The following is a 16,605-nucleotide window of genomic DNA, read 5'->3' as shown; positions in this document are numbered from 1 at the left end:
AAAAAAATCACTGCTTATTGGCTGATTGACAGAAAGGTTTGATTTTCCTGGTATCCTCTTGTCAATGTGTGTCCTTACTGTCTGGCCTCCTGAGGCTGATGCAGACGGTCTGTGACTGAAATGTTATGTCGTTTTTCCTGCTGAGCTCCGATAAGACCCCCCTCCTGTGTCGGGTGGGTGGGGGGTGGGGGGGTCGTCTGCTCTCCCATCCACCTGAAATCAATTCTCCCAGCAGAGACGGGAAGGGAAGAAAAAAACGTGCAATTTGTCACGTAAGTCCATTCTCCAATGCTGACAAGAGCTCAGGCCTTTAAACATGGCCGCTGTGAGACTTTGGAGATCAGAGAAGGGAGGCTGCACCAATCATGGCTTGGAGCTTTGTCTTTATGACCTTTGACCTGTCAAGTGCTTCCTTCGCCCAGGGTTCATTAAGAATGGCCTGTGTATATAGGCGACTCTAAGATTGTCTCCCAGGGGGGTGCAAGCTGAGAAAACCATTTTGGAAAAAAAATAAATAAATAGAAAATACATTTACAAGAAATTATTGTAAATTGCACACATTGATTTAACTAACACAAGCCACATTCGCAAATTTAATGTTACAGTAGAATTTAATTTGTTTGAACTTGTGTTCAAATAGCATTTTTGTCTGACCAGTAGGGGGCGCAGTTCCCCTCCTGCACCCCTGGTAAAATTACCTATATCTGTGTAGCATGTGTGCAATTATGGCATGGTGCCAACGTACCATTAATGTTACTGCCTCTTGCCGCACGTGTGCCATCGATTCCGGCTTTGCCTCCATCGGGAAACTGCCTCGTGCTTGTTTCTGCAAAGGACTCATCTGGTATTTGGTGCCCCTGCTGGTTGCTAACAATGTTGTTAACATGTTGATACTGTCAGCAGCCTGCAGTCTCGCTGGGTCCCTCCCCACTGTGATACGTCTTTGTGTGCTGCTCGTTTTCCATTCTGACTAGAGGCTGCCACCCTTGCACCCAAATCATGGGGCTCTGTGGAGTTTTCAAGGAAGACATGCTGGTGGTTTGGTGGTGTAGTGGTGTGGTGGTTTGGGAAACCGATTTACCAGCTGAATGCTGCGGGCCCAAATCTCCCAGAAACGACGCTTGGTCTCTTTAACGAAGACGTCCTGCAGTTTGTGGCTGAACTTTTTTGGATGAAAGCCTTCGCAGACCGAACGCTAACTGGAGGTATCATTAAAGCTTCTTTTGTTGTGCGGTTTTAACAGGCAGGACTGATTCCTTATCAATGCAAATTTATTCCAGCAGACCTGAGAGTGGTTAGATGTTAACTCAGGGCCTGGTGCCGCAATATACCTTCAGAATAATGTCTTCTTATTCATCTTTAGAATGGAATTCAGTGGGATGGCGGGGCATCGCAGTCTGATATTTGTCCAGCAGGGGGTGCGGGTTCCCTGGACACCAGCACTCCCTCAGAGAGGATGCACACATCCGATTCTTCACAGCCGGAAAGTCGACTTAGTCCAAGTTCTGCTAGCACCGTTCTGTCACAGTTGTCATGGGGACCGACTTCTTTTCCAGAAAACGACTTGGTTTCGAACATCATGGTGGCCGTAACTGGTCAAAGCTGCTCTGCCAGGGACACTAAACCGGGAGAGAGAGACCCAGGCTGAGCCTTTAAACACCAAAAACACAAAAAGAAAGTAAGAAAGAAATAAAATAAAAAATAAAACAAATGGATCACCCAAGGCAAGCTGTTTCATGTCAGTGATTGATTAGCTCTTTTAAAAATATAAAAATAAATACACGTGTCAGCACAAGCATAAAACAACCAGACCCTGTGACAGTTTATTTCAAACTGAAGTACAACTATAACCTTTACAGGCATAAACTGCTTTAAATGAATGGTTCTTATAATGAGTAATGAAATGAGTGTCATCAATCAAACAGCTTCTCCATATGTTTAACAGAGCTCAAGAGACTCATTTAGCCTTGCAGTGGACCTCAGGAATCAGACACGGTGTGCAGCAGAAACCCCCAATCTGCCCCCAGCCCCAGACCTGAACAGGGCCTGCTTCTGATCAAACTAGGTTCTATTCATCCCCTCAAACCTCATCTGCTCAATCTGTCTCACTCCTCTCAGACTTTCCCATCTCTGCTAATCCTTTATCAAATACCCATAATTCACTTGGAAAGCATCGTTGTCTTGGCACTGCGCAGTTCTGAACTGTTGTCCTGGTTTAGTGCTGTGCGGAACATGGTGTAGAGAGTGCAGAGGACAGGTTTTGACTCTTAGAACACAGGCAACAGCTACTCACGCTGTATTGCGTATCTCTGGTCTGCCAAGGGCGCACCTATCTGGCTTTTACAGGTACTTGTGACGTGAATTTCGGTTTGTCGGAAATGGCTGGCAATCCTGGGGCCTGCTGTGGCGTCTGGGCCGAACAGAACTGCGCCCTGCAGTAGAAGTTGCACTTCACTGCTGCGCCAGCAGGTGGCTCTGTCGGCACCGATTGTGAGAGCTGTAATTGGTAGTCTGCTGATTCACTGAATCATAGATACGGCGATAAATATTTCACAGTACGGCTCTTTATTTTTTTTCTCCCTCGCTCTTTTGTCGTGTACTAGGGTGCTTGTTATGTTAATTCTTTCCGGAATCAGTTTAATGTGAGGGGAAATTTTGCTAACAAAACAGAAAAACATTTATCCACTTTTATCTCCTTTGAACCCATTTCCCAGAATGTAAAATGAGTGCAGTTGACTATAAATAATGGTGCATGTCCCTAATCACCATGTTCAGGCCGTGCAGTGAACGTTAATCTATAACTCCTGATATTGATTTGTTTTTTCTAGCCGTGGTCGTTGTCTTAGGGTCCTTTGGGTCCCTGTTATGTAAAGTCATGTAAATTAGTCTTTAGAAGAAATATCCCCTCCCATGTTTACTCATGCGGTGATCCTGGGCATATTTTTAATTGCCCCTGTAATTACGGAAAAATACCTTTAGCTTACATAACATGCGACTGTAGCGCAGATCCTAGCCCGGAATGTTTGAAATCCCCCATGTGTACAGTGCATTTCTGACCAGTATAGAGAGCATATTTACAGCTTCCACTGGTTTCATGCTGTGGAAAATGGACAATAAAACAGGAAACTGAGAAACTGGAACTGAAGGGTCATGTATCCCCTTTGGGCTCCTGTGCAATCCCAGAGCAAGCACACGTGTGCCTGTTTATGTTTGTCTACGTGTGTGTGTGCGTGCGTGTGTGTGAATGAACAGCTGGCTTCTCTCTCATGGCAATCTCTGGCCTCCGCCCCCCCCCCTCCCCAAGAGACAGAGTGGGCGTGCTTTCATTCCTATTTTACAGACAGACACACACACAGAAGAGCTACTACCCCTTTTACCAAGACGCTGAGCACGGGCCCCTCCCTCTAGAGTCTGCCCCAGAAAGGAGTCCCCCCCAGCCACCACCACCCCCCCCCACCACCACCACCTCCCAGTCCACGCACAGCGACCAGCACTGGGAGCGAGCCGGAGATCGCTCCTCACTTTCAGAGTACGGGACGCTGCTCTGTGGAAGCAGGTGTGGCGACAGGAGCAACTGGAGCTTAGTTTCGGGCCGAGGTTAGTCTGCAGCTCGGGGTTAGTCTGCAGCTCGGGGTTAGTCTGCAGCTCGGGGTTAGTCTCCGGAGGGGGATCGCTCTCTGCGTCGTCGTGAGCGCGGCCGCCGTGGAGGTGGAGTGGTTTAGAGCCGCTGGCAACCAGAGTGCCGGGTCGGGGGACTGGAATGGCAGCGACCCGGGGGAGATGCTGACCACGGTGTGGGAGACGGAGGGGCTGCAGACCGTGGGCATCGTGGTCATCGTCTGCGCCTCGCTCAAGCTGCTCCACCTGCTGGGGATCATTAACTTCTCAGAAGGTAAGTAAGGAAGCAGCGCCGCGCGGCGTCTGCAGAGCCGGCCAGCCGGCTGTCAGGGAGACTTTGGCAGCTTCGGGAAGGTGTGACTCCAAAAGTTTTCTGTGTGTGTGTGTGTGTGTGTGTGTGTGTGTAAATAATATCAGTGTCTACTCATTTCCTTCAGTAAGTTCTGGTATCATTCAAGCAGGCAGGCTTGTTTTTGTATCTCTACAATCCCACTCTCGGCTGCAATAACCTAATTTAAAATGATATATGCATTATTTATGTGTTCATATTTCTGTAGTAAGAACTGAGCCACAAACGACCAGCGTACACTATTAAATTAATTAGCACAACAGTATTTTGTACCAGGTACCAGATTGTCCAGAATTTTCTTGCATTTTCTCAGCTGTAGAGATATCAATTAATTAAGCAACACTAGAAAGCGACGAGGTTTTAGATTTTATATTTGTTTAGTTGAACATCTCGTACAATATTTTCTGATCTGAATATCAAATCAGGCGGTGATGTCTGCAGTACAGAGGGAGATATTTCCCGAGTGTTGTGTCTATTATTGTTGTCCACATTTCTTGTAGTTTTAAATATACATGAACACTGAGTGGAGTAGATTAAATAGAGTATTAAATATTAAATGGATTTGCTAACTTAATCCCATCAATAGAAGTTTGAACGATGTAAAAATGCCCCCTTTCTTTGAGAAAGTTTCACAATTGTTTAATCACCCCTGACTAGTGAAATAGAAGTTTTGTCAGTGTCTTGGCTGCTTTTACTTTACTATTTTATGTTATGTTTCCTTTTTTGCATTGCAGGACAGGGTCTGTTATTTTTTTCATTTTTTCTGTGATCCTGCATTAATCGCTTTGTGGATCATGCCAGATCAGGCCGGGTCTACCCCACGCTTCTTCCGGCATCTGTGCGGGTGGTCACTGGCCTCCCCAGCCGCGTTGGGCTGCCTCAGACACTCACAGGAGAGTTGCATCCAGCCACAGTCCCGTAGGGAGATGCCAGGGAGAGGAACCCAGTCTTCTCACTCACCTGATCAGACATGAGCTAATTTGTGCTCCCGGCTTCACAGGCGGCTGACGTTTCACAGAGGGCATTCAGGACTGATACTTACCGGGTTCAGCCCAGGTTTTAACCGGGTTCTTACGCCGGATTCAGCCGGGGATCTTATAGCGGTTCTCACCCTGATAGTCGAAGCCTCAAAGGCGTGTCTTTCACTCCTTAACGACTAAATATTCACCCACGTGTGCATTCAAGTGCTGTGTGACACAATACCAGATATTTTACTAGCTTTAAGTAAGATAGATTTCAAGAATATTAAGCTGGAGGACGATACAGGTTCTTTCACTATGACCCGAGAGTCGCTTTCAGACATCTTGCTGTTATATTAAAAACTTTTTCTCACCATTGTGAGTGAACCTGGTCTAGCCAGATTCTTTCGGCTTGTAGCCGCGATGCCAGCTATTGGTTCTCCCAGCTATTGGTTCTCCCAGCTCTTGGTTCTCCCAGCTATTGGTTCTCCCAGCTATTGGTTCTCCCAGCTCTTGTTTCCTCCATGTAGCTCAATAACACTTCTGCTAATGGGCTGAGGTGAAGGCTGCGTAGAAACACAGCAGATTTATTCATTATCCGTGTTAGTCTCTGCCCCCCCCCCCCCCCCCCCCCCGAGACACCATGCAATCTGTTGGAGGCTTTATTCAACAGATGAAAATGTAATCGCTTCCCATGGCCAGGTCAGAAGCGGAAGGCCTTGGGACACTTATTACACCGATCCGCAGAAACCTAATTGAATGACGAATGATTGAGTGAACGAAGCAGGACCACCGGTGGCTCGTCCCTCCTGAGGGAAGCACCGGTGCCCTGAGAAAGGCTCTGTGTCGGGGGGGGGGGGGGGGAGGGGGGGGCGGGGGCAGTGGCCCCATCCTTTCCCCTCTGTCCCAAATCGCCATATCGGCTGCAAAATGTGTTTCCTCATCTGCGTGCAGGACTCATTAAGGTCAGGTGTGCACCAGTGTAATTATAGCTTTGGTTTTTTTGTTTTTTAGTTTTTACATTTATATACAGTATATATATATTTTTCATTCTAAATCCATTTTTCGTAGTTTTAGTAATTATTCGGTGTGGTTTTATTAAATTTTGTACATTTTTATTTTAAGATATATTTCTGTTTATATATTTAGTTTTAAAATTTAATTTTAGTCTTAGTTTTCATAATTTTATTTATTTTGATAGAACGAAAGCTGAATGTATCTGAAATTTAGATATTTAGCGGCATGTTATACACGAATGTTGTCGAAATGGGCACAACATGTTCCAGTTATTATTATTGGTAGTTATACCATATAATTAAAGATAAACAAATTATTACATCAACTTGATAGTATTAAGAATGGTGATGGAAAGTTTTTTGACGTTTGTGGGTGATAATACTGTACCTATCTGATAATAAGATGGCAGATGGCTGGGTCCTGAGGTTCGGGACCAGTCAGTACGTCGGGGATGATGAATATGCCCCAGACTCCGGCCCGTTTGGGGAATAATGGCGACTTGAAACTGATAATGAGGAAAGCGTGACAGGAGGGTGCGGCGGCACAGCAGCACGTCTGAGGTCTGAGATGGTTATCTGGGCCCTCTGCTGATGATTTACACTTCCAGCTGTGATGAAGATGAAGAGATAAATTTCCCAGAGATGTCAGTGCGGTTAAGAAATAATTTAGCATTTATGCAGACAAAAGATCTTATTCTATTACAATGACAATTTCTGCCTGTCGCCGTCCGTGTCTGTTCTCCATCAGTCCTCCAGGCAGGACGACATGTTAAGTGCTCCGATCTCAGAACGCAGATTTTACTCTCGAGCGGACATCTTCTAAGTGGTGATGTCAGAACATTACTCCTGGAGTCCATTGTGCCCACTTTGAAGTACTGGTGGGACCAGTATGTTCTGAGCGTAACAAGTGGATTTAGACTAATTCCCTCCTGAGAAGTGCCACAAAAGTGGAAAAAAAAGTGGGAGAAAAACTAATGAGGACAGTGAAGAGGATTTGGTGAAAGGGGCTTTCTGCTTGGCCGCCCCAGCTTGGCCACCCCCCACTTGCTCCTTCAGTCGTAAGAAGGGCATGGAGCCATCCCAGGACTCCTGGGTATTTCTGAAAACGTGACAGCGGCCTCAGCTCCCAACACTGCGGTTTCTGGGGAATAGATCTTCGGCGACATGTCTGGTAATCACTAGGCTGTAGTCTGACCATATCTTTCTTAATAAATTCTTAGAAATTAAAAATATTTCATAAAGACCTCAAGAAACCGGTGACGTTTCCTTAATCGGTTTGCACGCCTGTAGCTGTAGGGCAGGTTTGCCGTCTTCTTGCATATCGGTCTGGAAGGTGGTGTCACGGTTTTCAGGGCACTGCACTGAACGCCAACGGTGAATTAAACCCAGGTCGCCCCCCACTTTCCCCTGTAGCGGACACAATTAGCTGCAGCAAAATTTTGCCCACAAGTCATCGGTTAATTTCCATCTCTAAAAGGAGTGAATCTTCATGCCTGCCACTATCTGACCGGGACCAGAATATTTGGGATTTATATGTCGACCAGCTCTGTAGATGCACAGGTTCAGGAGTGTAACCAGGGGCGTCGGAGGGGATGGATACCCTGACAGTTTCAGGGGCCCCAACATTTTTTCAGGGGCACAGTAGGTGCATGGATACCCTGAGAGTTTCAGGGGCCCCAGCACTTTACAGGGGCCATAGTAGGGGCATGGATACCCTGACAGTTTCAGGGGCCCCAGCACTTTACAGGGGCCACAGTAGAGGCATGGATACCCTGGCAGATTCAGGGGCCCCAACATTTTACAGGGGCCACAGTAGGGGCATGGATACCCTGAGAGTTTCAGGGACCCCAGCACTTTACAGGGGCACAGTAGGGGCATGGATACCCTGACAGTTTCAGGGGCAACAAGGTGCAAGGTGACATTTTGTCAGTGGGTCCAGAATGTCTAGGTACAGGTGCTCCCCCGAGTGTGACACTGATACGGTACCAGTGTCTCTGTCTATCAGCACCCGTGGTGACGTGGCGTTTAGAGACTCAGCTTTGTTATCCCTCCTTTTTAGTGAGCTTCAGGATCACAGCGCATGTGAGGAGACGGGTGGATTTATGGCCTTAGCGCGCCTCGTGGAATCCACCTCCCAACAGCACACCTACACAAAATACTCCTCAGCCTCTCCTCTCAGTTGCCGCTGCATAACGATGGGAAGGAAATAACTCATTAAATAAATCACTCGGAATTGCGCTCTTCGGTCCTGCTGTTTTAAGAGGTGAATTTTGATTGGTCGGCAGTAAAGACAAAGGGAAACAAATGTAATGATTGACTGGGTACCAGGAGCTCCCAGTGCATGTGTGTTTTTTCTCAGCTGCCGTTACAGCCTCAGTTATTAGACAGAACCACCACTGTAACTTAGCAGAGACCTTTGGTTAGCTATCAACCTGCCTTGATAAGAAGCTCAATCTTTAGACAGGAGTCGCCCTCGTATTTTCTGCTCCAGCATCTTTCAAACAACATCGCAGTTACCTTAACTAAATTTATCAGTTGCTGTGATGTTATTAAAATGACTGGTTTTTGGTTGAAAATCCAGTGTAATCATCGGTCGCATGGTGGCTCACTGGATCGCAGTGCAGCCCCGCACCTCCAGTGCCATGTTCGTGAATCCTGGAGTTTGCAGGTTAGCCCTGCATTTGTGTGGGTACTCCAGGTCCTCCTGCAGTCCAGGATCACAGGGGTTAGTTAAATCGGTGTCTCTGAGCTCCCAAGTGTGTTCTTTATAGTTCATGTGCTGGACTACTATCTTGTTTAGAGTATTCCATGACATGTGTTCAGCATATACACTTTCATCCAAAGTGATGCAAAGTTGAGAAAGTAGGGTCAGATGTCAGATGATTCCTGGAACAAACGGGGCTTTAGGGCCACGCTCAGGGGCCCAGCGGTGGATTCACTCTGCTGACTCCAGGATTTGCACCAGCGACCTTCTGCTAGCCCACTGAGCCACATGTTACCCCCCCCCCATGCTAGGTTCCCGGCTCGCTATGACCCTGGGGTGTCAAAGATGCATGTAAAAAAAGAAAAGTGTCAAAAAAGCAGTCGTAGCAGCACATTAACCAGTGTAACTGGGCTAGGATACTTCCTGTTTCCTGTATCAAGATGGGAACTTTCAAGATGTTTGAAGGTGTCTAAAACCTCTTCTTCTAAAAACTTCTTTTTCCAAAAAAGAAGATGAGAATGTACCTCAGCTTTTAAAGTCCAATTAGGGACCGATATTAAAAAGCATTACAAAAATCTCTGAACTGCAACTTCTGTAATTATCCTTGTATCTCGCGTTCATAAATCATACGCATTTTTTTGCCTGATATTAACGAATGACGTCTATCCGTCTTGCTTGGCCCAGGGGGTCCGGACAGATTACCATGCCGTACGTGATGTCGGGCCACGCTTGTCTCCGGCGATGGGCGCGGAACGTTCTGGCAAGCGCAGGGAAGGAGCTGGTAGGCGAGAGAGCGGCGCTGTTTTTCAAAGCCGGATGAGGCATGTTACCATACCCTTCAACCGTGTAATTAATCAGAATGGCTTCGATGTACATCTCGTTGTATGAGCAGCTAAATTGCCTGAATAAGGGCATGTCTAAATGCATCTCTGATCAATGATGCAGTTTAATGGATGTCACTTCTTAGCTGATTATAATAACTGGTGTTGTACCTGGTCGACCTTAGCATTTTAAATGTTTAGTCAGATCAATTTATGTCACACAGATGCAAACGCAATAAGCAGCAATGCAGTAGCCTGCTTGGGTTGGATCCTTTTTCCTTCAAAGAGTTTCATAGCCTCAGCTCCTAGCCTTTGGTATTTGCAACGTCAGTGCAATATTGCAATATCTAGTTTCAAGTTTTCAAATTTCTATTATCACACATGATCTGAGGAACGTGGTGAAATTCTTATGGCGTAGTGGCGGGGGGGGGGGGGTACATGGGGGGACAACAGGACAAAGAGCAAGAAGAAAGACTAAATGCAGTGGAAGATGCATTATACCAAGAAAGATACATATGCAGTGAATAGGTGTTGCATCGGGAAAGAATGTGCAAAGAGGCACAGGTGCAGTGCGGTGCTGATAAAGCGCAGGAGTGGAAGATTAGCAGCAGTGTGCGTGCAGTAAAATGCAGTGAGTGGGGAGATGCAGGTCGCTGGTTATTTAGCGAGCTGACAGCTCGGCGACAGGAGCCGTCCCTGACATGGCTGGGGCAGGTGGTGTGGCAGCAGTAGCGCTTTTCAGAGAGCTTAGAACAACATGCCACCAACCTGACAAGATCTCCTATCTATATACTTGACACAATGGTGTCCCTGTTACTTTGTGTGGATGTATGAAATGATTCCCCTTTTGTTAATTAAATAATCGTACTTGTCATGCCTGCTCATGAGTTCATCCATGCATCCATCTTCTAACTGCTTGTTTTGAGCTTGGTCACGATCCCTCTTTACTTCTTATCGTGTCCTAATAATGTTTGCTGTCAGTCGCTTTAAGACAAACGTGTAGGGAAATGCCACAATGTCATTTACAGTATGGTTGTTCTTGACTTTTTCCACAGAGAGGGTGCGGTGTACCTGAGTGAGGCAAACGTGTGAGGCGGGGTTTTACTGGGGGGGGAAGACGGTTTCATTTCAATCCCCAGACTCAAACACCGGTGCATCCGCTGTGATTAAATAAGGCCAGTGAAATATGGCTCTGTCAGGCCCTGAGATGCAGCCTGCGAGGCGGATCAATGGGCAGAGAAAGGAGAACTTCGTTCACCCTCATAAGTCGTCCCTGAGCGTTTCCGAAAGTGGTGGCTTTCACTTGAGGAAGTTTGAGAGAGAGCTTGAAAGTCTTTTCGTAAATTCTGACCCCCCCTCCCTCCCCCCCCAACAAACAAATCCGCTTGGTTGTCACTTCCAGGTGTCAGTTATCACTGATATTTGCTCGTCTGCAAACATCCAATATCTGCATGCAGAATGTCAAGCCGGGTTTAATTGCGCTGCACGTAATCCCTTTGTACTGTAAGCAATTAGCGCTAATGTTTCCTCCCTTTGGACAAGCTCTGGTTAAAAGGATTTTGCACACAGAAGCCATTACAGAGGGGAAGGGGAATTAAAATCTTACAGATGGAAGACATTAGACTTTCGGGACAATTAGAACTGAAATTGGGATTTTTTTAATACTTTTTTTGACAATCGTAGAAATAGTGTGGCAGAGCGATTATTCAGGAGGATCAGAATTGTCTGTATATGTATCTGGCAGCTGTTACGTCACATTGTCTGACAGTGAAAAGTCACGTGTTGCATTTGCCATATGTGAGGTCTCAGGTACATGAAACTCCCCCAGGCTGCAGATTGACAGACGGATAATGGTAGGTGGGTTTGCACTCTGTCCCTTTGACTTTAAAGGAAGAGTCTCCTTCAGTAAATCACAGCCCATTTCATAGCGACACAGGCTAAGTTGTCCCTGGCCTTATATGTCCTCCTGTCTTGCCAGTGTGGGCGGAAAGCAGCTGCATAATGTAAGCAGGTCCCACTCGAAGTGACTCTCGTTTGAAGCGAAGATGACCGGCCCTCACTTCATCAGATAAAATGACTTGGAGCGAAAGTGGCGTAGAGGCACGAGGTCCGTGTTTAGCATCCGACTCCTGCCGCAAAAGCCCGTGCTTCCCGCCCGCATCACGGCGGGGCCGAGGCTACAGAAATTAAGGCGCTCGGTCGCATGTGTCACCGCAGCGCTGCCTCCGTCGGTCACCGAGGAAACGGCGCTCTGATTGGTCGGCGGCGTGCGCAGGGGAGGCATCCGTGGTCTGTTTAGGGCACTTCTAGGTGTTTGTCAGGTTTGAGTAGGAGGTAAGTCTGGTGGCCAGTGATCCTGGGTGCCAGGACTGCAAGCATCAAGCACCGCCCCTCCTCACGTGGTTCAAGGACAGAACGTCTCTGTGAAGCATCATTCCTCTGAAGCCAGATAAAAAGCCACGCTTCAGCTATAACAAGAGAATGGCACCGTGCCAAGTATAGCCAGTGCCATGTCTGCACCGTAAACCACAGAGCTGCCAACTTTGGTCAGCTGGCTGGTGGGAAATTTTCAGTTCGAGATAAGTCTGCACACTCATTTACGTGTATGTAACAGTTTTATTACCTTGTAAATAGTCTGTAGGGTTTGCAAACTGGCCCGAGGCTTTTGATGTAGCTAATTTCAGGTTTATACTGGAATAATATAGATTTGCCGTAATATTTCTTGTGTGAGCGTGAGAATCAGAAAGCGCGTGTCACGCCGGAATGCGTGAGAGCTGGCAACCCTGAAGCCATGTAATGTTCTGTTTGAAACACCATTTTAATCACCTTCTTTTCTACAGTATTATTACAGGTTCTAGCATGTTGTTTTACTTAAGGATGACTGTGAGAGCAGCATGGTGGCTCAGTGGGTAGCGATGTCATCTCACACCTCTGGCGTTGGGAGTTTGGGTGACTGTATGCGTGATGCAGTGGTGTCCTTTAGAGTCTCTGCCGTTCATTGCTGTTCAGGAATAGACTCCAGGTAGGGTGACCAGATGATCCATGTCATCCCGGACACCTTGAGCTACTTCAGGTTTTACAAACTACCTTAAAACCGAAAGGCTCCTGTGCTTGGTTAAATAGTTCAGTTCTTCTTGTGCTTTGACAGGTTTGTTTCTTTGACTGAAAGACCCATCCAGCCGTTTCACATTAACATTAGTGACACGTGCATGATTATAAGAGACTGACCAATCAGCACACAGCAAGAACTCGGTACTTAAGTGAAATCCAGGTCCTTTTAATTGAAATGGTAGGTTACAAATCCTGTCCTAGCTCAGAGTGTCCGGGATGACATGGATTATCTGGTCACCCTACTCCAGGCCACCCACAAACACATCCAGGATGAGTGAAGGAATCAATGAACGGCTGTTTACTCCCAATTTTTTATGTTCAGATGTTGTGTTTATCATTAAACCTGTACAGTACATCAGAACATATTTCTCCTAGACTACTGAATTCTGACTGAAATTTGTACAATATTGTATTAATTTTAGTGCTGACACACTGAGCAGATTTTTGAATGCATTGAAAGCACATTCAGATTCAATATCCAATGTTTATTTACAAGTCCTGTATGCCTCTCTCCAAACAGTCCTCCATCCGTGCCTCGGGCTAATGGGAAATGGAACATGACAGACACAATAAACAGGTTAACAGACACAATAAACCCCCCCCCCCCCCCATAGGGACCAAGCTTCAGCCATGAGGCTCTTCAAGAGACTATGACTATTTTTGAAAAGTTAGCCAAAGTGCTTGGGGTCATTGTGCTAATTATAGCGCACTTACACCCATTGTGAAGGTGAATGTTTATTTATAAAAGCCCCGTTACATTGGCCAAAAGCTAAGCCAAGCCTAAGCTGGATTTGTATTGGTAGTAAGTTCTCAAGCATACATGCATTTCAGAGCTAATTGGTGACCGACAGTAATTAAAATATGATGCTAATTTGACATCTGTTTGCCTTGTTTGGCCTAGCACTCCCACCATGTAGGGGCAGATTAATGCATAAGCTACACTAGCCTACAGCTTTAGTGCCACAGCAAATATCAGGGCCTCGCCTTGCCTCAGGAAAAATGGAAGAGTTACTTAATTCAGCAGCACCTCAATGTCCATGCTGATGTCAGCCTAGGGCCCCCAGATAAGTTAATCCACCTCTGCCATCAAGGTTATTTTGTTTATCATCATAGATCCACACCCTGTACTAGGGCTGGGCGATATGACTGAAAACTGTATCACGATATGAGTGTTTCATATCGGTCGATATCGATAATTATTGACATTTTTTATGACCCATTTAAAATAAAGACCAGGAGAAAAATATATTACATTTAAACATTTTTATTTTAAACATGTCAACAACCATGGAAAATAAAGTGTTTTTAAAATATGTGCAGTGTTTTGTAAACATAAATAAAACTGACGTAGACTGAGATACAGAACATCTGTAATATAAAAAAACAAACCTGATACAGTACAGTAACATTGTTTGAAATATAAAACCTGCAGAAATATGAAAAAGTAACTCTTCAAGTTATTCTTACTCTAATCATACTTGAAGTTGAACTATTCAAGTATATTTTCAGTCCAGGTTTTGTGCTAGGAAAAGACACACATGCAAACACTAACGAGGAAGACGCGATACGTAGGGAGCCGGAACCCGGAAGTGCGCCGTAAACACAGAGAGGAAAGAGAGAAGGGGAAACAAAAGACACGGCAGACTCGAAACGAAACACGGGATACGCGAAAAACCGGACAACATGACACATACAAACCGAAAGGATACAGACCTATAACTTAATATTCAGGAGACGGGGGGCGAGCGGCGTTAGGGAAGGGCGAGGCGACCGTCACAGTGATTCACAAAAAACCGGCAGAACTTCCATAAAGCAGTTGTTTTGCTGTGCTACGACCATTTATGACAGCTGCGTTTCCGGTGTTCCGGGCAATTCAGTTTCCCTATGTTTCCCCTGTCGCGCGCTGATTTGTACACGGTTTCGCTGTTGTTTTCATGTCTTTTTACGAAGCTCTTGAGGTAAACAAGCCACATATTTTAAAACATCACATGTTTTTTGTTTTTACTGATAATAAATGAAAGTATTTAATTCGCTGGATAGAGATATTTCTTGATGAAAACGGTATAGTATTTCTTATAAGACTATATTATGCGTGACGAACTACTGTATTCGCATGTAATACTGTACCTGAGTGATTTTCAGACATCCCACATACATATTTGCCTAAATATTAGGAGAAACATTATTTCCTGACATCCAGGATATTTGGTTCCCCCCTGTTAAAACAGGTATACAGCAACTCTGGGCCTCGGTACTAATAACAATACAGTATTCACATGTAATAATGTACTTGAGTGATTTTCAGACATTTCACATACCTCTGATTTAATATTAGGGGAAACATTATTTCCCGATAGACAGGGGAAACATAGGGAAACCGAATTGCCCGGAACACCTGTTCGGATCCAAACTAGCTTCGCAACCTCTGTTTTCTTCCGACGAAGAATAAAAAATATCGAACGTTTTATCGAACACATTTTTTATTGATATCGATCACGTGTCTATCGCGATACATATCGTAATCGTTTTATCGCCCAGCCCTACCCTGTACTAGATAAGCAGTTATGGATGGATGGATGGATGGGTCACAGATCAATAAAAATGTTGCTTTATTGGCCTACTTTCTTGAAAGTTGATTCCTCCAAAACACGACAGTGTCTCTTGGCACCCATCTATCTCTCAGATTCAGACCTATGAACGGATCTGTATCTCACAGTTGGTGTTTGATACGGTCAGTCTATCAAAGAACAGCTGGAGGTAAATTGATTCTCTCTCTCACGCAGATTTGGGGACGTGCGGGATACAGTGTGCATAACTGCCAGGCCTTCACAGGACCTTCACAGCTACCCACTGGTGACATTGGTCAGATACATAATGGCAGCAGTTTCATGTTCGGCATCCTCACCGTTGAGCACTTAGTGAAGGTCTGATTCTTAATGACAGCCATAAAAAATGTTTAATGCTGCGGCTGAAGCATGGTTTTGAAAGGTTGCAGCATCTTTTAAAAATCTATTATCTACTGCCTAATCTTTCGTGTCTCTCCCATCTCATACTCAATTAAATTAATTAACCACTGACCCAACAGTGAGTAAAAGCTCAGCTGAAATCGCAGCAATTCATGCACCAATGTCCTGGCTTCTGGGGACACACATCTCATTCAGCTCCTCTGCAGATGTGGTGTGTGAGATGTCAGCGCAACCTGAACTCCTCACTCTCACCAAAGAAAAAGCTCTTTTGAGGAAACAATTTCTGTCAACCGAAATGGATTTCAAGGTTTATGTGAGCTTCTGCTTTGGCATTGGCTTTATTTTTGCTTTGGATTCAAATTCGATTATAAATCCTGCTTTTTTTCATTTACTTTTTTTATACCCAACAATAACATCCCTGACTGTTGACATAAATCTGCTCTTCAGAGTCAGTTGAAAGAGAAAACGCACCACCATCCTTTACAAATGCGAATGTGGTGAAATCCTTATTTAATTATTCAGGAGCTTCCACCAAGTTACTCAAAGAACTACATCAAATAAACCACCTGAATGATATGTTCTAATTCATAAGATGGAAACCTACAGAGCGTAATATCAACCAGGTCCTTTTGGAATATCCAGGAATTACAAACATTCCGTTATGGCCATTAAAGTGTTATTAAAAGAACATCAGTGGCCTGTTCGACTCTCCAGAGTTGGCGAGGTGGAGCTGGTTCATTTAAAGATGCATGGGCAGGTACCTTGGACAGCATGGAAATGGGTTCTGAGGGCAGTCTGGTGTACCAGTTGGTGTGGTGTCATTTAGAAGCACACAGAGATGTCCTGGAATGATCTACTGGATGTGAAGCACCTGACCCTGGAAGCAGGATAAAGGATGGGGATGTGAATGTAAGATGAAGACAGCATCCGTAATGACAGAAGTATAGACATTCCCCGGGTTACGATGGTTCGTGTTGCGATATTTTGACTTTACAATGGGCATTCCCATTCCATTTTGTTTTTCACTTTAAGTACATTATTCAATGAATTACATTTGTGTT

General features: G+C 45.3%; 1 protein-coding gene across 6 annotated transcripts in view; it reads left to right on the top strand.

Annotated features, from left to right (window-relative positions):
- The window catches only part of kcnip4a (potassium voltage-gated channel interacting protein 4a), a 196,149-nt gene that overhangs the window by 161,193 nt on the left and 18,351 nt on the right, over positions 1-16,605 (top strand). Inside the window, exon 1 of one of the 6 annotated variants that reach the window (XM_023794313.2) lies at positions 3,478-3,597. The exons of 4 other annotated variants lie outside the window; for them this stretch is intronic. Coding sequence is in view for 1 of the 2 variants with exons in the window: in XM_023794309.2 (XP_023650077.2) it covers positions 3,781-3,892 (112 nt within the window). In the remaining variant the exon portion in view is untranslated. One more of the 6 variants, XM_023794309.2, reaches the window with a different exon arrangement.

The sequence above is a fragment of the Paramormyrops kingsleyae genome, chromosome 12 (assembly GCF_048594095.1).
Source record: "Paramormyrops kingsleyae isolate MSU_618 chromosome 12, PKINGS_0.4, whole genome shotgun sequence".
NCBI lineage: Eukaryota > Metazoa > Chordata > Actinopteri > Osteoglossiformes > Mormyridae > Paramormyrops > Paramormyrops kingsleyae.
This window is presented reverse-complemented; position numbering and strand designations above follow the sequence as displayed.